General features: G+C 43.6%; 2 protein-coding genes across 2 annotated transcripts; both read right to left on the bottom strand.

Annotated features, from left to right (window-relative positions):
• Positions 1-2,374: 2,374 nt before the first annotated feature.
• Positions 2,375-16,667, bottom strand: RBX1 (ring-box 1). The gene is made up of 5 exons (XM_003989287.5): positions 16,513-16,667; positions 14,523-14,601; positions 9,341-9,411; positions 6,255-6,340; positions 2,375-2,902 (listed from the first exon to the last, which is right to left on the bottom strand). Exons 1-5 carry the CDS (start codon positions 16,588-16,590, stop codon positions 2,890-2,892), a joined length of 327 nt encoding a protein of 108 aa, XP_003989336.1. The 5' UTR covers positions 16,591-16,667; the 3' UTR covers positions 2,375-2,889.
• A 2,499-nt stretch (positions 16,668-19,166) lies between these two features.
• On the bottom strand, positions 19,167-19,592 carry LOC105260770 (60S ribosomal protein L37a-like). The gene has a single exon (XM_011284240.4). It carries the CDS (start codon positions 19,486-19,488, stop codon positions 19,213-19,215), a length of 276 nt encoding a protein of 91 aa, XP_011282542.1. The 5' UTR covers positions 19,489-19,592; the 3' UTR covers positions 19,167-19,212.
• Between the last annotated feature and the right edge of the window lie 315 nt (positions 19,593-19,907).

Genomic DNA, 19,907 nt, shown 5'->3' with positions numbered 1-19,907 from the left:
ATGGCCAATTTCAAACTACCAACATGAGGTTACCAAAAGTGGATCTGGGAAGAGATGCGCACAGACCGGTCTCAGGAGCCCACTGGAGGGTCTGGCCCGCTATTGTGACTCCAGGTGAGGATGCCGTCTCTCAGACAAAGCAAAACTTCAAGAATGGAATCTTCAGGGCAGACTGAGATAGAGGAGCCCTTCCAAGGCATAGGAGTTGAGAGAAGGAAAACCAAGAGAGAATGGGCACTGCAAGATCAAGCCCACGTCTGAGCCCTGTGGAGCTCTCCAGAATTAAGTTCCATATTCATTCGTTTTCCCAGGATCCTCCGGCTAGACTATGAGCTCTTTGAGGGGAGAGATTTAGTCTAACGCGGCTGTGTCCTCTAGGCTGGCACACAACAGGCACTCAGCAGTAACGTCACTAATATCTCAGGGAAGGTTCATGTCCACCAGTTTCACGAGGCAACACAAGAATAACGAGATGTCCGTTGCAAGATGTTTTGGCTCAAGGTAGGGAAAAAAACTCCTTAGCAAGTCTTGAAGTAGACACCTCTTGTGTTGTCTGTCTCCCATTCTTCTGGGAACGGCTACCCTCCATTCCGATGGGGGTTCTCAAGGCAGTCACTCTTGTCCACATGAATGTGCCCATTGGTCCAGGTATGGGCCCCTGACCCAGTTGGGATTTGGGGAATTTGAGCTTGGAGTGAGTCCCTCTTGCATACGTAGCAGCTGTGGGAGAAGAGGTGGCAGTGTTGGCACTGTTTTCCTGCCATAGGAGGGGAGTCCTCGGAGAGGCAGAGAATCCCAGCAGTGCCTCCCTGGTTCCATTCATTCTCGGGTCCAACCGCATCCTTAGCCCTTTCTTCTGTTGTATTACATAGCCTCATACCCGCCAGTAAGTTTCCCTTACCTAAGCAGAAGCTGGATCTCTGTACTCTGTAGCCTAGGGTACTAATTAATACTCAAGCCGATCTCCCCAGATATGTAATGTCATCTGTGTGAAAAGCAATGTGTTCGCTATTGAAGTATTCACACAGTTTGACCACTTGAAAGGGGTTTAGAAGAGGATGCTTCTGCTGAGGGAGATGGTCCTAAATTAACAGCCAACAGTAGCAGCTACCTCCTTGTGAGTGCTTGCTGTGTGCCTGGTGCTGTTAGCTGAGCAAGGTGGGTTTGATCCAGGTTCATTAAGACCTCAAAGTTCTTAATAACTAAGCTAGATATTCTTAAACTTAAAAAAAAATTTTTTTGGGGGGTGCCTGGATGGCTCAGTTAAGCATCCGACTTCAACTCAGGTCGTGATCTCATGGTCCGTGGGTTTGAGCCCCACGTTGGGCTCTGTGCTGACAGCTCAGAGCCTGAAGCGTGCTTCAGATTGTGTGTCTCCCTCTCTCTCTCTACCCCTCCCTTGATCATGCTGTCAGTCTCTCTCAAAAATAAACAATAAACATTAAAAAAGTTTAAGAAATTTTTTAATGTTTATTCATCTTTGAGAGAGAGAATGAGCGGGGGAGGGGCAGAGAGAGAGAATCTGAAGCAGGCTCCAGGCCCCGATGCGGGGCTTGAACTCATGGAGTGTGAGATCATGACCTGAGCTGAAGTCGGACGCTCAACCGACTGAACCACCCAGGCGCCCCTAGATATTCTTAAACTTTTTACTCTAAAGATCCCTAGATGATCTTAAAAATTGAAGACCTCAAAGAATTTTTGTTTTTGTGAGTAAATATCTACATTTACCATAATGGAATGTAAACCAAGAAATTAAAAAGATTAAAAGAACAAAAACCATCACATGTTAACATAAATATTTTTATTAAAAGCCACTATTTTTTAAAACAAAAAAAAAATTAAAGAGTGGCATGATTTTACACTCTGCATATCTCTTTTATATCTAATAGAAGACAGCTGGATTCTCATGCCTGCTTCTTCATTCAGTGTGTTACTCTGGTTGAAGTTTGTAAGGAAAAGCTGGCCTCATACAGACATGTAGTGGAAAAGGAACTTCATGAATCTCCTGAAAGAGTCCAGGAACCCCCAGGAGTCCTCAGACCCTTGTTTGAGAACCGCTACAGTAAACTCGACTTTCTCAGCTAAAGACTACATGATCACCACTGAATTAGTTTTAGAACTGGCAATTCCTTCATCGCCAAGCCTTTTTTGTTTAATCTCTGCCCAACACGGGGCGTAAACTCATGACCCCAACCAAGATGGAGTTGCATGCTCTACTGACTGAGCCAGTCAGGCGTCCCCATGGCTAAGACATTTTGAACAAATTATAAAAGATGGTGGTGACAGAGGCAACTTGAATTCTCTTTTTCGATTCCATTCTAAGTGACACCAATTTTCAACTTGAGCCTACAAATTATTCTTTCGCCAGCCAAAATTACGTATTAGATTTTTTCAGGTTTATTTTTCTAAACTAAGAAGAGAAAGCAACATGTCACACATGGTCAAAGTTAACATTTGTACAGTGGTTTTACATTTTACAAAGCCTCTTTCTGTGCGCATATGATGCTTTTTAGCCGTTCTAAAGGGAAAGGAAGAGCAGAGAGATGACCTACCCAAGGCTGCCATCAGCGAGCGGGCTGCGGATCGGGATCCCTGGCGACCAAGCGGCAGACTCACAGGACAACTCTGCTCTAATGAACAAACATGTCACTTTCAAAAGCTGGCTTTCCAGCCTTTATGTTCACTTTTTTCACATACACAAGAGACAGCATCTATTCTAGAATCCAACTGGATTTTATTTGACACAGAATACAATATGGCTGCAGGAATAGCAAACTGAAAAGACAAAGCAGAAAAGACACAGTTCTATCTAATTTATACTTAAGTAACAGGAGGGCAAGTCATTAAATGAATAACAGAACAGTTGAGCTCGATGGAAGAATTTTCTTTCTAGTGCCCATACCTGAAAGACAAAGTATATCATTTTATTAATTCCTTAGTAATTTCCTGTTTGAGGCTATAAAATCTGCTAAAAACACATGAGGAAATGTGATGAAAATCTTCTCTGCCCCTTTCATTTTGTCCTTTGTAACATTTTACCTACTACTGCCTTCTTTAAAAAAAATTTTTTTTAATGTTTATTATTTATTTTTGAAAGCGAGAGAGACAGAGCACAAGTAGAGGAGGGGTACAGAGAGAGGGAGACATAGAATTCAAAGCAGGATCCAGGCTCTGAGCTGTCAGCACAGAGCCCGACATAGGGCTTGAACCCATGAACTGTGAGATCATGACCTGAGTTGGATGCTTAACCGACTGAGCCACCCAGGTACTCCTACCTACTATCCCCTTCTTAGTGATGGTCTCTCCATGGGACTCACCTATACCCACCTGACTCTCCCAGTCACCAGATATGCCAGGCAGTATTAGGGAAGCAAGAGGGAAAAGTAGGAGCCGGTGGCTATGAAAGGGAACTGTCCTGTTGGCTCCAGTCAGCGGCTCAGACACCCCTGAGCACTCGGCCTCCCTTCCGCTTGCAGGCTATTTTCACTTCAACTCTGCTAACTCAGGCAAATACAGGGAATAGTCATTGAACAGCCTTCAATTTCAAAATCTATCACCAGGTCCAATTTCCAGCCTGATCACATTCAGAAAGAGAACGGTAGAGAGGTATGGATTTCAGGTAGTTTCTGATTTCCCCAAAAGCCAAAATTTGGCTCTAACAAGATTATAAAAATAAACAGGGCCGGGAAATTTCTTCTACATATAAATGGATTTCTTGAAAAAAAATCCTTCCTTGTTGTCTTACTCAATCTTTGTCCTGTTTTTTTTTTTTTTTTTTTTTTTTTTTTTTTTTTTTTAATGTTTTCTATTCATTTTTAAGAGAGACAGAGACAGAGTGTGAGCAGGGGAGGGGCAGAGAGAGGGAGACACAGAATCCAAAGCAGCTCCAGGCTCTGAGCTGTCAGCGTAGAGCCCGATGTGGGGCTTGACCTCACGTACCTTGAAATCATGACCTGAGCAGAAGCTAGATGCTTAACCAACTGAGCCACCCAGGGGCCTCTGTCCTGGTTCTTTCTGAATAGTTAGCCTCTGATTAAAATACTTTGATACATGGGTGGACCCCAGGGCAATGAAATTCTGGGTCGTGGCTTCGATCAGCCCAAAGGACTACTAGATCTTTTTTGCATTTCCACAAGAAATCCACTTGAATACTGTCTAGAAAAAAGTTGTGCCAAATTCCATACAGGGTAGAGCTCCAGTGTTTGTTAGTGGACTGGAGAGCAACCCAGAAGTCGTCCATCAGATTAAAGAATGCCGCAACTTGTTCCCTAGGAATTTGTTTTCCCAATGTACCGTTAACTGCGGGATAAAGTGGTGCTGTCAGAGCCCAACATGAGGAATTCTTCACACACAGGCCCCCCCTTCTAGGCTCAGTCCTGGGAATATTCCATGGGAAACATGGGACAGTTGTGGTCCAAAACGGAATTCGGAGCCTGCTCCAGGGCAGAGCCAGTTATGCAGGCCTCTTCAGAACGTAGAAAAGTTCCTTGATAGATATGACTTCATGGTTTTACACAGAATGCAAGCTCCCTAAGGAGGGGGAAGGACTGTCTCATATGTTTTTACATCTTACACATTATGTAGCATACATGCTGAATGAAGAACAATGGTAGGAGTTAAACACTGAGTATTTGACAGGTTTCTTAAAAAATGAACATGCATTGGGTAAGAGTTCCAAAATTCTTTACCAAATAAATAAGTCTAAAAGCAAAATATCTGTACCAATAACGGATTTCTAAACATTTAACAAAGTAAAGAATCCCAATTTTTGTTTTATAAATCTCATTATATCCTGTTAATCAAAACTCATGTTTAAATAAAAACCCCCTTTCTCATAAAAAATTTGATAAAGAAAAGGATCAAAAACTCAACAGCAACAAAAAAGGGCAATTCACAGAAAAAGAGGCATAAAAACATGATAAGTAGCCCAATCTCACTCAAAATTCAGAAAAGGCAACTGAATACTAGTTTTCAACTATCAGACTAGTGAAGGTGGAAAAGTGCCATAATAGAGCATTGACAGGAAATGGAGAAGGGGGCATTCTGTTGCATTGTTTAGAGGGAGCGTCAACTAGAATGCATTCTTGGGAAAGGAAGATCTGACAATATCAAAAATAAAAAATGGGGGGGGTGGTGCTTGGGTGGCTTACTTGGGTAAGCATCAACTTTGGCTCTGGTCATGACCTTACGGTTCGTGAGTTCGAGCCTCACGTTGAACTCTGACTTTGTGCTGTTAGTGCAGAGCCCGCTTCAGATCTTCTGTTCCCCTCTCTCTGCATCCCCCCCGACCCCAGCTTGCTGTCTCTCTCTCAAAACTAAATGAACATTAAAAAAAATGTTTTTTAAATAAAAAAATAAAAAATAAAGAAGGTACACATTCTTTACCCAGAAAGTCCTCTTTTAGGAACTACTGCTACAAATATACACGCACATATTCACAAAGATTCATGTGTAAGGATGTTCATCCCTACATACTAACAGTGAAAAATTTGAAACCCAAATGTCTATCAACGGGGACTGATTAAATAAATTATGGTACGTCCACATAAAAAAATGCAACCATCAGAAAGGATATATGTGGATATAGAAAAACTAACTCTAAAATGTATGAAATGAAAAAGCAAGGTGAATTACTATGTAGGATGTTCATATTTATATTAAAATTATACATGTATATATATCCGTGTACATGCAAGCATGCGTGTGGATAGTCAGAAGTACTAAGAAGCTGACGGTCACCTGTGAGACTGGGATTAGGAGTCTAAGGTGGGAAACTAATTTTTTCTGGTATGCCCTCTTGACTATTTGAATTTTAAGAAATCTACCATGTCATGTTTTATTTATACAATAATTCAGTCGATATAACCGTAAATACTATATCAGAATTAATCAGCCTGAGATAAACCAATGAAACAGGATCGGTGGATGTAATTCTAGCCCAAAGGAAAGATACCTGACATTGGTGAGCCCCTGGATCCTTATTATGGATGTGATTCTGGAAATATTTAATAGTTAGCAGATTCTCCTATATTCTACTTTCACAGACCCTGGGAGCTGGCACACTCTAGGATGCCACACCTTTGTGCATTTTCCTCACAGATGAGTCCTTGCTTAACCAAAAGTTAGTCTGTAAACAAGGTATGTTTCATGTTCCATCTTCTGAGACTATGCGCCCTCCAGCCTGGGGTGAGTCAAAGAAGGGCACGGACCATAAAACCCAGTCTTACAACGTCAAAACAGCCAGAGACACCTACTTTTGGAATTCCCACTCTCTGTTGTCCAACGGACACACCTGCCGTGTTTTGAGCCAGCGAGAGATGCAGTGGAAGTGAAAAGCATGCTGGAAGAAAAGACACATTTTATTAAAAATCATCCTGTGCGGGCTTGGCCATCCACTGATAATACGTCTCAGGGGCACTGGAGTGGTGACACACGGGGCTGGAGAGCCATGGGAGACAACAACGGGAGGCAAAAGGTCAACGACTGCTTACGCCGTGGTCAGGTACAGGCCATGTTCACTGAAACATCTGTTAAAAATGTTGTAACCACTAAAAGAAGAAACTACTTAGGAAGCACGGTACATGGTCTACTGGTATGCTCTCTCCCCTTCCCTTAAGGGAAGGTGGAATGTGGCCTCCTGGTCTTATTTGGCTATAAGGGAAGGCTTCTACTTTCCTGTACTTTCCTCAGACACAAGCCGGGAGCCCTTGAGCACACGCAGATTTGAAACTTCCCCCTGCGTGGTCCCCAACTGCCCCTCCCCCATCTTGGAGAATGGGAACCCCGGGAGCAGCGTCTTCTCCTCAGCCTGGGGTAGCACGCTGCCACTGCCACCCACCCAGAGCTGAGACAGGCACTTCCCCAATCTTCCCACACCCAGCTCAACTCTGTTCCAAGGACCTCATTTCCAGATTTGTTCAAAGATGTACTGATATTACAATAGCTCAGTACTCAGGAAGCCTTTAAGGGGTGAGGCATGTCCTTTTAAAAAGGAATGAGATAGAAAATTAGGGTAAAAGGAAGCATGATGACAGACAAACTGCATACAAGCAGCTAAAGGAGCATCAAATGGTTTATTTCGTGACCGAGGCAAGAAGTAAAACGGCAAGAATACTAAGAAAGCTGGTAACTGACAGGGAGCTATGAGGCGGCTTTCAGGTTTGGGGGCAAGGCAAGGCTGCACGCAGTGGGTTAATGACATGTAGACACTAACCACACCACCACCGCCCGGACCTTCGCTCTCCTCCCTCTCCGGGAGCAGAGTGGTAAGACGACAGCAGCAGGTGTGGTTTCCTCTCGTCTGTGGGGGGCTGGCTCAGGTGGGGGCCAGGGGAGTAACGTGGGCACCCCAACAAAATAACGAAAACTTTCACAAGCTTGATTTAATAGCGGCCTTGAAATCTGGTCAGCAAGGCTACCAAAACATGCATGGAACTTCAAGAAGAGTCACTGAGTGGATTATTATCACGTGCGTTGTCTTCTGATAAAGACAAGAACAGAATTCAGTAACTAAAAGTGGAACCCACAGCTAGTACGCTATGGATGCTCAACAGGACAAATACTTTCCCAGAGTGAGAGCTTTCACGCGATCCCTTTCGCACAACTCCCTAACTCTCACGCAGCTCCTTGTAAAAAAGAGAAGAAACAAAATTTCTAAAAAGCAGAAGGCTGAGGCATTTTTCTCAATGACCAGGTGGCAGGGACACCTAAGAGTATTCAAGACCCCTCTCTCCATGTCCCCCCCCCTCCCCCATCAGGCATCGGGTCCCTGTACGCTGCAGCTACCGCAGAAGATGGAGGGAAAGAGGCTGTGAGGCAGGTGACAGCAATCGCTGGACCACCTGGTCCCAACTTTCTTCTGTTCATGACCTAAGGTCTGCTCACGGGTGTGTTTAGCAGTCTTCAAGTACGCTGACCAGTGCTTTACACTTTACAGAAGATGCTAACACGTATCACCTAACTGGAGCCTCAGAGCAATCGGGACAGGTATTATTACCTTCATCGTGCAGACAGGGAAGCGAAACGCAGACAAATCGCGGGACTTGCCAATTCACGGAGCTGGCGAGAAGACCCAGAACTAGAAGCCAGCATTAGTCCGAAGGTTTCTGCCGCACCGTGCCAGCTCTCCCTTATGGCAGGCTCCCTGAGCTAGGCTCTCTGTAGCCAAATTTAAGGGCAACTTCACTCCCTTTTCCTTCCACCAAAAAAATAACATGGCTTTCAGTACATGCCTGAATGTCAGGCAGAGCAAGGAACCAGATTATGTTTTCTTTATCCCCATAAACAACAAAGGCGTCCCCTGGCCACTACAGGCTACTGTGAAACTCCTCAAAGGGCCCTGGCAGAATTCAGAAGGTGCACCTCAAGGCACGGGGCTTGGGGGAGCGGGGAGGGGAGAGCCTCAGCCTGATGGGGAAAAGTACTGACAGCTGCCATCTGCTCAGTAACCACCAACACCCCAAATTTGTATTTATATGTATTTATTCAACAAATACTTATGTCTACTATGTGGCAGAAGAAAATCATTTCATCCTGTTTATAACTCTGTGCCTACATGAGGGAGCCCAGGCTTAGGGATGTCAAATACCTTGCTTGGAAGTCACTTAGCAAGTGAGTCCAGGACAGGGAATGGGGGTCTGACTCCAGAGACTCTTAGGCCTGTGCCATGCTGGGAGCTGAAGTTCCTCTGTCCCCTTGGCACAGGAGGCTCGGACAGGACAATTTTAGCTCCCGTGACTAGGACTATATGGCTCTACAGATGAATTTTTAACACACGCTAGAAATAACATATTTGATGCTGTTATCGTTCACAGCTGTCACACCATGGAAGGCTGTACATTCTGTCCAATGATGCTGGACAAAACATTTCTGGCATGAGCCATGTTAAAACAAAATCCTAACTTAGTACATTTGCCATACTTTAAAACACACGCAGGCCCTTGAATATCAATTTATTCACCAAACTTAGTTCCACAAGGTATCTAGCACTTTAAAGAAAAAAAAAAAATCTGTTCGGAAGGTAAGGATTTCTACCAACAGGAGAATATTCCAAACACTGCCACAGGCTTTGAAGGCAATTCCCAAAGATGAATCCCCAAAGCGCTAACAAAAGTGGGTCCACTTTATAATTAAGACAATATGGTGCCCCTGCAATAAGTAGTAATTTTTCATCTGTAACAGGTGAATAGTACAAAGATTTAAAATCTTTTTTATTATTTGTATACCTTTTGGGAGAAAGGTGGGCTAGTCATTTTTTTCCTAGTTATTTTCAAGACTGGCAAAGCAGGAAAAGTAGTAATATGTTTACATGCCATGCTGATAGGGAAAGATGTTTCCTTACATTACAGACTCCCCACGCAACAGTGCACTCTTCCGAAGTAGCAGACGCCTGGTTAGCTTGACATTCTATGCCTGCGGGAAGAAGAACGACAGGATCACTGGACCTCAGGAGCAACGACCCTTCAGTCCATAGCAGCCCTCCCTGCACAATTACAAAAGGACATGATTTGGGCGGGGGCGAGGGTGGTACAACCCTGAACAAAATCTCAAGTGGTTAACTAGTTATAATTGTTTTTGAATGAGTACAAAAAAGGGGTGAAGCACAGAAGGCAGAGATGTGACCTAACAGTTTGCTCTGCAATGATTTCCTATCCTTGTTCACAGACTGAATTATGAAGGAAAAGGCGCATTTTAGTTCTCATCATAACCTGACCTGTCCAAATGAAAGTGATTACTCCTAATTTGGGAAATTTAGTAAATTCTTAAAGCTACCTCGTAATTCTGCCTGTTCTGAGAACTGGCATCTTCTCCCTACTCTTGGCAGATGCTGTCTCGCAGGAGCTCACAACAAGAAGGCATAGCTGGGCAACAAGCTTCAGTCCCTAGAGGGGTCAGGCAGACGTGTGAACTGGGACAGAAGCAAAATAAAGGAGAGAGAAGAGGCCTGTGGCAAACTGTAGCATATGCTATGTGAAAGCAGCAAAACTCAAAAGTCTTTAAAACACTGTGAAGCAAAGCAAATCTGTAAGGCCAATGGGTTAGAGGTTTGGGGTACACGACTTGGTGATGCTTACTACCTCGGAGGTGATTTTGTCTGGTGACTACATAGAGCAAACTACAGCAAATATACCCAAGTACCAATTTCATAGAAGGGGAAGAAAGGGGAAGTGAAATAGAATACAAATCTGAGATCAAGAACTGATGAGTAAAACTCTACTGGGGATAAATATTCAAGGAACAAGAATTACTAATGTATCATTTGCGGTCTCTGAAGGTGGTAACTAAATGGAGTCTCCCATTTGAAGAGTAAAAAGCTTCAGGAAAGACTGTTTAATAGGAGACAATTACTTCAAACTTCCATCGGTGGAAAACAGTAAAACTGTAGGCAAATAATGCTGAGATTTGAATGGGTATATTTGGTCTTAGGGGAAGAGATATACCATATGGGTTTTTCTCCACCCTTCAAAAATATGAAAGGCAAAGGATCTAAAATCACAGAACTTCCTCCTGCTATCCACATTCACCCTAAAGACAGTAACTGGATTTTCCCTCTGATAGGACTGGACAATCTAGGATCTGTGCAGTATATTCAAGGATTTACTGGCGCTGTGATTGCACTACCATATTCAAAAGGAGAGAAAATAAAATCTGATGTTCTTCAAGTTGGATCCTCTCACTTAGATGAGAACAATGTATTATGAAATCAGCTGAATGAGAGGCAAAATTATTTAAATAAATAACAACTGTTTCCAAGTACGTTATCATGTTTAAATTTCTCCAGGTCAAGGTATTTTTTTTATTTTTTTTAAATGTTTTATTTATTTTTGAGACAGAGAGAGACAGAGCATGAACAGGGGAGGGGCAGAGAGAGAGGGAGACACAGAATCCGAAGCAGGCTCCAGGCTCTGAGCTGTCAGCACAGAGCCCGACGTGGGGCTCGAACCCACGAACCGTGCGATCATGACCTGACCTGAAGTCGGACGCTTAACCGACTGAGCCACCCAGGCGCCCCCAGGTCAAGGTATTTTTAAGGGACTCTGTCTTTCTATGCCAAGTCCAAAGTACTCTTGGTCCTTGAATAAGCAAACAAAACCCATTTCTACAGAGAAAATGGGGAGCAAATACATATGTATTCTTTACCTGACAATTCCTAACAAAGAACAAAAATATATAGGAGGAAGAGGATTGCAATTTAGAATGCCAAATAAGAATGGATATGGCATGGGAAATTACTAAATATGAGTGTAAAATGTTCTCGAATAGGAAATGTTCTGGAGCTGTTGGTGCAGAGTGAGTATAGGAGTTGAGTAGTTCATTTAAACAGGGAAACTAACTGTTTACTGTCAGCCTAGAGCAGACAGTCAAGCAGCACATAATAGGTTCCTGTCATACCCCTGCAAAGGCAGAAGCTTACTGCATGTGATACATAAAGCTTAGGGACTTTTAAACTTCAATACAAGAGCATTACCACCAAAGGACTGCTAGGGAAGCAAAGGCTTCATCTTGGACAGATTTCACACTTTCAAAACAGGCATGGACATGTGGTTTAGGAAGAGGCTAATTTCTCACAGCAAAGGCTGGGTCTAAGCCCTTCTGGACGCCCTTTTCATCTGGAACAAAATTACCTGAGGTAATGGAGAAAATAACACCTAGCAGACTGTGTATTTTTGGAACAACCAAGAAATGGAGCAATGTAAAATAAATACAAAGCTGTAAGAGGGCATGCAGTATCAATTTTGACTCAAAAGAGGAAGTCTTCAGACCAAGAATGCTTTATGGAAGAATCCAACTGGGGCACAGCCATAATCACTCTTATTTATTTACAGCTGTATATATAATCATTCATTTAATGCCACACTTGATTAGAAAATGGCCATTGCTAAATCAAGATTCTTATTTTCAGCATTAACAAAAAGTCCTTCTACAAGGATCATAATCCATTTATTTTCTAATGGAAGACAAGCCCAGTTGTAGCTACCAGATTACTCTTTAGTGTTTGTAATAAACAAAAGGGTATGTTTCTTAAGGGTAAAGGCTTGATCTCAGTCACTGTTTTCATCTTATCAAAATGCCCAGGATATGAGTATTCACTGAATGAATAAAAGACATGACTTGAAAACAGGTTCTTCAGTCTAGAGAATAATCTGATGGTTACTAGAGGGGAGGAGAGTGGGAAGATGAGTTAAATAGGTGATGAGGATTGAGGAGTTTACTTGTCATGATGAGCACAGGGTGATGTATAGAACTGTTGAATCACTATATTGTCACCTGAAACTAACAGAACACTGCGTATTAACTAACTGGAATTAAAATAAAAAACTTAAAAATATTTAAAAAAATAATAAACTTCTCAATTAAAAAAAAAAACATGACTTAAACACACTTTCATAATTTTTTGTTATAAGAGTTCAATATTCTCAGGCACCTGGCTGACTCAGTTGGTAGAGCATGTGACCCTTAATCTCCGGGTCATGAGTTCAAGACCCACATTAGGTATGGAGCTTACTTAAGAAAAAAAAAAAAAAAAAGAGTTTCATATTCTACTGCTTCATCTAACATTTAAAATAAATGATAAAGCCAGTAGGTATCTAACTGAAGACCTACACTGATCCCTCAAATGTTCCACTCTAAGTCAGAATATCAGTGGCCTTTGTCTGTTGTGGTCCTCCCAAGAAGTACATTCTCTTGCGTCCAGAAAGACACAAAATTACTTAAATATAGAAAAAAAACAAAAACAGTGTTATTTGAAATCATTAACTATTTATAGAAGAGAGCCCAAAGAAAATAAAATTTGCTTTGGGCACAACTACTTGTGAAAATGCACAGCAACAAAATTGGCAAACATATAATATCAAAGACCCCACCCAAACACATTTAAAACTGTGCATGTGTTTCTCCGTGATGGGTTCCTTCTATCTATATTAAACATCATGGTAGCTGCTATCTACTGTTGTGTGAGAAGGTAAACAGGGTCAAAACTCAAAGAAACCAAGGGCAATAAACTACCACACGTTACTTGACTGGTGCTTTCCAAGTTGCAACAATCACACACTATTCCCTTACTTTGTATTTTTATTATTCATAGAGCAAGTATTTAGTGAGAACCTATTATGTACTGGACACTATGCTAGATGCTGCGATTTAGCAGTAAATGATCAAGAACTAACTAAATTAAATAGCTACTACAAAGGAAACTATAGGAGGTGGTTGGAATATTATCAGAACTGTCATAGCCTGTGTATATGTAAGTATGGTTAGGAAAACATTTCTGAGCAAGTTTAAGGGGAGATCTAAAGACCAACTATGGATTAGTTCTGCATTTCCCAATAAAGTAACCGCTAGCTTCATGTGGCTACTGAACACTTGATATGTGGCTAGTCTGAAATGAGATGTGCTCGAAGTGTAAAATACATTTCAAAGACTTAGTACCAAAAAAAAAAAAAAAAAAAGTAAAATAGTTCACTTTAAAATATTACTTACATACTGAAATGAAAATATTCTGGATATAGCAGGATAAAGAAGTACAAATCATCTGTTTCTTTTTATTTTAATGTGGGTACCAGAAAATTTTAAATTATGTATGTACTTGGCATTTGCGGCTCATATTTAGACTGGAGACTAACGGGTTAGACAAAGGTAGTGGGGAGAAGAGGGAGAATATTCCAGGCAGAGGGAACAGGATATGTAAGGGCTCTAAAAGAGAGCATGGACACTTCAAGAATGAAAAGTAAGCCAGAGAAACTACCATAGTGAGCAGGAGAGTGGTACAAGATGAAGCTGGAGACGAGGTGAGTGATTTTCAAACTCTAAGTGCCTATAATTTCAACTCGAGAAAGGTGAAATTTCTTTGCTTGTATCAGATCTCACTAACAGACCATTTTAGTACCTGGATGAAAAAGTAACCTCGGCTGTTCCTGACATGATCAATATTCTCGCTCCTATTACTATAAGGATACTTAGCCCATCAACAGCTATAATCAAATCCACCATGTATTGGCTACTATGTGTGATGGAATCTGTAGGAGATTTAAACAGAATTTCTTTAGTGCAATTAGTTGCCTATTTAGATGTTGGCAGCAATGTTCTCTAAACTTTGGGGCTAACATTGAATTCCTTACTTCTTTGGCTTCTTTTCTTTATAAATCTTGCCAAGCAAAAACTAGCTTTGATAGAATATTTTAGCTCAAAGTTTATTTTCTCCCTTTCACTATTTTTGCCTTTGAGTCTGGGTATGAGATCGGAAATATAGAGGAATAATCTACAGTGCCTCTGTGTCCACAATTCATTCTAAATGTGTGCTTGCCATCTTTAGATTGAGTAGATTTATTCTGAGAGATGAGTATGCCTCCAGGATATCGTTAAATCTACTCTATTTCAAACCTACCAATGGACTGGATGCAGAAGACACCAAGTGTTCTGACTGTGCTTTATATCTCCTTGTGAAGAAAAAAACTGGTCACATCAAGATAGGCACAATCTCTGTAACCTTCTCAATCTCCTCCCATCCTCCTCCAATTACTTACAAAGATCCATGATGTGGTTCCTGCAGATGGCACAGTTATCAACCACAATATCCCAGGCCCAGAGAGCTACTGCATTCCACTGCAAAGAGAAAAAGGGGGGAACAATACACTCTCCTTGTAACACAGGCACGCACACTCTTAGGATTGCACACTGCGGCTGCAGTTAACCCAGAGCCACAAAGACCACCAAACACAAGAGTTTGGGGACATTACATTACTCTTATTTTATCAGAGAGGGCAACAGCAGGCTACACGTATGCTCACCCGTTCTCCAAAAGGTTGAGTATATGAACACAGAAATTAAGGAGTCATCTTTATTTTTTCCTACAGCTTAAAATAATTTAATCGACAATATCAATGTAAGAGATGAGGAATGATTTTTAAGTGCCTGTTTTAGGTTTAATAAGCCCAAACTCGAATTTCTGTACAGGTTTCTCCTGAAGAGCTCAATTTCTGCATAGATCAGTATCTGCTTTTCAAGGCAACTTTGCAAGCATGAGGAGGGAGGTGAAAGCTAGGAACAGAATGAACTAAGATGATGATTGGATCATAAAATGGGTAATCGTGGGATAAGCTGGATAACTAATTACCCAGTGTCAGTACACAGAACAAGGTCATCACTTAAATCTCACAAGATTATTTCACAACGAACTCTAGAATTCACGAGAATTTTGTCTAGGTCCAACCGTCAAATAAACTGATGTTCTCACCGCTTACATGCTCAGACTCATACTTAGTTAAGATAATTCCAATCAAGAGTTTATCTAAAAGCACTATTTAAGTAATTCAACCTTTTGGCTTCTGCAATTATAAAGATTCCCAAACTCCCTTTTCATCCACTAATTTGGTGCCACTTCCAAAACCTTCAGCTCTTTCAAACCCAGTTCTCTGTGTCTAGTTAAACTTCTCCAGCACTTTTCAGCCGACACCTTCAACTTGAAGGGGAAAAAAAAAAACCCTATTTCTATTCTTCAATATGGCTGCTGGCTGTAACTGAGCATGCAGTGCCCACAATGAAACACCAAAAAGCACTGGGAGGGGGAATATTGTCAGTGTTCAGCCAGATGTTCCAGGAATAACATTTTCCCTATTTCAGAGTCTTCATTTGAGCAGATTTATTTTATATTATGTGGGAATCGGTACTTTTCTCCCCAACTGTTGGCAAACCCACTGTAAGGCATTTCATGCAAAAAGACACGTTCCACGTTTTTGCTTCCCCACTTTCACCCGGTCGTTCGCCACTAGTACTCAACCCTTCCTAAATGACACAACGTTTGGGCTCGCATTTTCTAACAAATTCCACCATGCTTTTTTTTTTTTTTTTTTGGACAGAGGGATTCTGGATTATCACCACAGGACTGGGGCGGCTGTATGACTAACCAATAGACCTCTTAGAAGAACCAAGAGTTGTTAGACTGGCGACACTTTAACTCGGAGGGGACGAAGGCTAGAGAGAGGGCTAAGGGAGGCCTCGATTAGACGAGGAACGGTTTGGGGTCCCTCAGAGTCAGAGAGACCCCGAGCTTCGGGAAGGGGCGGGGCAAGGAGATCACCAGCCGGGCTCCTCAGAGGCCTCCAATGCGGTAGGAACTCAGGTCCCGGCTTTCGCCGCACTGCCCCCATCCTCCACCCACCGCATCGCTCCGACTCCCCCTTCTATCCACCCCACCCACTCCTCCCCACCCCTCCACCCCTCCAGTGACAGCTCAGGCGCTTGGCTCCCTTAGCCAAGTCGCAACCCCGAGCATCTCAATAAGCACATCCGTGATTGGTCCCTCAGACTCCAGGCGAAACCAATACTGCCATTGGCAGTGGGCCGCAGTCACGCCGATCAACCCTAAGACCCGCCCCCCAGCTTCCTTTTCTGGTACCCGGTCCCAGGAACGCCCTGCAATGAAGCCCTTTCCTCCGCGCCTTGGTCATCCTCGGGCCTGCCAGCCAGATCCGCGCCTCTCTAGCTTCCCTGAGGAAGGCGCTGGCGAGACCCAACCTTTTTCACTTCAAAGCGCTTCTTGCCCGCGCCGCTGTTGGTGCCGCTCGGGGTATCCACATCCATCGCTGCCGCCATTTTGGAAACACACGGTCTGTCGTCCGGCCACTGCGCCTGCGCGTCAGCGCACGCCTGGCTCTCCCCCCCTCACCCCTCCTCCCGCCCTGGCGCCTCCTCCCGCACCCCTCCCCTGACTGGCGCGCGAGGGGCGTGTGGGGGCGGAGTATGTGGCCACGCCCCTTAAAGGCGCTGGCGCAGGTCCCTCCCTCCCCTCCCACCCCCCGGCCCCTGCGTCGGCTGTGGAAGAGGCGGTGGCTGGGGCGGGGCCGGGCGGGGTCGAGCCGACGTGCTCCAGAGGGCTAGAAGCGCTCGAGAGACTACCTCTCGTCGTCTTCCCGCGGGAAGCCCCCGGCCACACTCCCTCAGCTGGGGCGGCGGCCGCTTCCTCCGCTTCGGCCGCGACCTGCCGCCCCGGCCCCGCCCCGGCTTCCCCGCCGCCGCCGCAGCGCTCCAGTGCCGGCTGGTGTTCCGCAGCGTTCCGCCGGGGAAGGGTCGAGGGTGGGCGCCCCGCCTTCTGCTGCCGAAACCGGGACCCCGTGGTGTCGCCAGGTCCCGACCCACTTCCGAGCCAGGCCCGACGTGCAGCCTCCCTGGGAGAGCCGGGCCCAGGCACCGTTTGGTACCTGATTCCAGTTCGGGAAATGCTCAGGCTTCGACGGGGAGACGGGATCTCCCCAAATGACCTGTCCAGGGCCCCACTGTGCAGGCATTCTCCAGCCCTGCCTTAACCTGCCCACCCGAAAAAGGCGGAGGAGGCTTAGGAGCCTGGGAGATGCCATCTCCAGCCTGCCCGAAACGCCAGTCCGTGCTAGAATGGCCTTTGGTTCAAGTACACGGTTTCAACTTCGCACACTTGAGCACATCTCTCCCATTCCTCAGTTGGTCATCTAACAATGGGGACTTTTCTCCCTGTTTTCGGTCCTCTTTCGGCTTCTTGCTCTGTAGTCACAACTGCAGTCGCTGTACGTCTTGAATTGTGTGTGTGTGTGTGTGTGTGTGTGTGTGTGTGTGTGTGTGAGGCATTTGACCATTTATTCTTACGGGACCTTCCTTTATAGCCAAAGCACCTGTACTTTACGTCACCTTCCCATTTCTAGACCCAGCCCCTCCTTTTAGAATCTCTAACCATGCAGAGGTACGACTCCGCTAGATCCCTCTTAAATCTTGTATTGGCTTATTTGAAATCTCACATTTTCTCTTAAAAGAAAATTGGAAGGTAATAAAATGTGTTGACTGCATTGCCAAACCGGAAGGACTGTGATTTGTTTCCTTGTCTTAGTCATAAACAGGAACAACAAATCCGTGAAAACCATAGCTTTAGCCAGACTCGGAAAGAGAAAAATTGTGTGAGACCTTAAAACATTATAGGAACCCTACAAAGTTTTTCTTAGCCCAAGTTTTGTTAGAGTGATAATTCCATGTTGAGATTTCTATCATCTAATTTATTGTGTTCTCAAAGGCCCCTGCGGAATACGATAAACCCAGTAAATTAAGGTATTGAGGGCATATTTATCCTTCATTAAACGAATTCATTGAGTATGTACAAGGTTCTTTTATAAGTAGGAGAGACATGGTGATGAAGGAGTCAAACAAATTTCTAGTAGGAAAATAATACACAGGTAAATACATTTAAAAAAAAAAACCCAGAAAGTGCTATTAAGGAGACAAAACAAGGTCATGAAATTGAGGGGAAACGGAGACAACATTAAATTGGGTGATTAGGAAAGGCCTCTATGAGGAGTGACATTTCAGCTGAAGTCCTTACAAGGGCCTAAAAGATCCTGCATGATCTGTTATCCATTCATTTAATATGTTTTCTTCATAAAAAAAAAAAAGGTACATTTACTAACTCATTGGATTTATTGTTGTGTGTCCTCACCAAGAGAGGGGATTTGTTGTTGTTGCTGTTTTGTTTATTGGTAACAATACAGTGTAGGTAGGGTCAGTATGTGTTGAGAGAACAAATTTGAAGCTTATCAAGCAGGGAGAGTGTGGTAAGAGATGTCAGACAGACGGGCAGAGAGAGAGGCCAGATCACAGGTAGGGCTTATTTGCAGATGTTCTGGGAAGTTGTTGGATGGTTTAAATTAGGGGAAGGGACTAACAGTGACATAGAGACGGTGACATGGTGACAAAGAGAGTGATAAAAATGGGTCTGTAATGTGCAAGAGTCCATTGTTCACATCTTCCCAATTCTGTATTTAGCAATTTCACGTTAGTAGCTTGAAATTGGCCACAATAGTAGTATTTACACCATGGAAATGGGCAAATGCTGCATATCAGGGTTTCCTACTCCCCAATTTGGTTATTAAACATTTACCACTGATAGGGGCCAGGTCATGCAGGATTGTTCAGTAGACCTGTGCAAAGGGTTTTGGTCCTTATCCTTAGTGATGGGAAGCCATTGAAGGAATTTAACCAGTGACTCACATGGTCGGATGTGCACTTTTAAAAAGCGCTAGGCAGGGCTTCCACTTCTGGGAAGATGGAGTAGACATGCTTTTCCCTATTTTTCTCACTTATGTACAGTTGAAATCCCTGAACAGGATATATTTTTTATTTATTTTGTTTTATGAAAAAAATATGTGTATAAATTAACCCATTTATCATAGGCTAGCAATGTTTCAAATGGTGGCACTTCTACTGGTCTTTCAACTCCTCCAGTCCTCTGATGGCTAACTGTACTGTGACAGAAGTGGTGTTGTATGAAGAGACACCACCCGCTATGGTTTTCATGCAGGAACCGCAATGCCAGATCCCCACAGCTTGTCTTTTCATCTTGGTTTTGCCACAGAAGGAGCAAGTGTACTTGGCGTGCTGGCTTATTTCAGTCTTCTTCACCATTTTCCTGAGGGAGGCACCATAATGCGTCCAGTATTTACCGACAGTTCTGACCTTCTTGGTGCGTTTAGCCATGTCGCCCTATGGAAAAAAAATGTTAATGTTTATTTATTTAGTTTGTGTGAGAGAGAGAGCGTGAGAGAGCATGCATGAGCAAGTGGAGGAAGGGCAGAGAGATAGGGAGAGAGAGAATCCCAAGCAGTCTCTGCACTGTCAGCACAGAGTCCCATGCTGGGGTTCATCCCAAGAACCATGAGATCATGACCTGAGCCGATATCAAGAGTCAGATGATTAAGTGCTTGAGCCACCCAGGAGCCCCCAGGATATTTTATACACACACACACACACACACACACACACACACACACACATTGTTTGTTTGTTTGTTTAAATAATAAGACTCCCAAGAGATGGAAAGAAGAAGGCGGACCAGTTAGGGACCTCAGGACTTGAGGAATGACATGGTAGTGAGGTTCCCTGGGTTTTCTTCTTAC

Source organism: Felis catus, chromosome B4 (genome assembly GCF_018350175.1).
Source record: "Felis catus isolate Fca126 chromosome B4, F.catus_Fca126_mat1.0, whole genome shotgun sequence".
Taxonomy (NCBI): domain Eukaryota; kingdom Metazoa; phylum Chordata; class Mammalia; order Carnivora; family Felidae; genus Felis; species Felis catus.
The sequence above is the reverse complement of the archived record's forward strand: the minus strand, read 5'-3'. Positions and strand labels throughout refer to the sequence as shown.

What these genes read in the sequence shown, in the direction of transcription:
- RBX1 (XM_003989287.5), bottom strand. Translation starts at nt 16,590, where the DNA reads ATGGCGGCAGCGATGGATGTGGATACCCCGAGCGGCACCAACAGCGGC. An exon ending in GAACCACATCATGGATCTTT is followed by an intron (nt 9,412 to 14,522) that starts GTAAGTAATTGG and finishes TTCTTCCCGCAG; the next exon opens with GCATAGAATGTCAAGCTAAC. An exon ending in TTGCGTGGGGAGTCTGTAAT is followed by an intron (nt 6,341 to 9,340) that starts GTAAGGAAACAT and finishes CTTTTCTTCCAG; the next exon opens with CATGCTTTTCACTTCCACTG.
- LOC105260770 (XM_011284240.4), bottom strand. Translation starts at nt 19,488, where the DNA reads ATGGCTAAACGCACCAAGAAGGTCAGAACTGTCGGTAAATACTGGACG.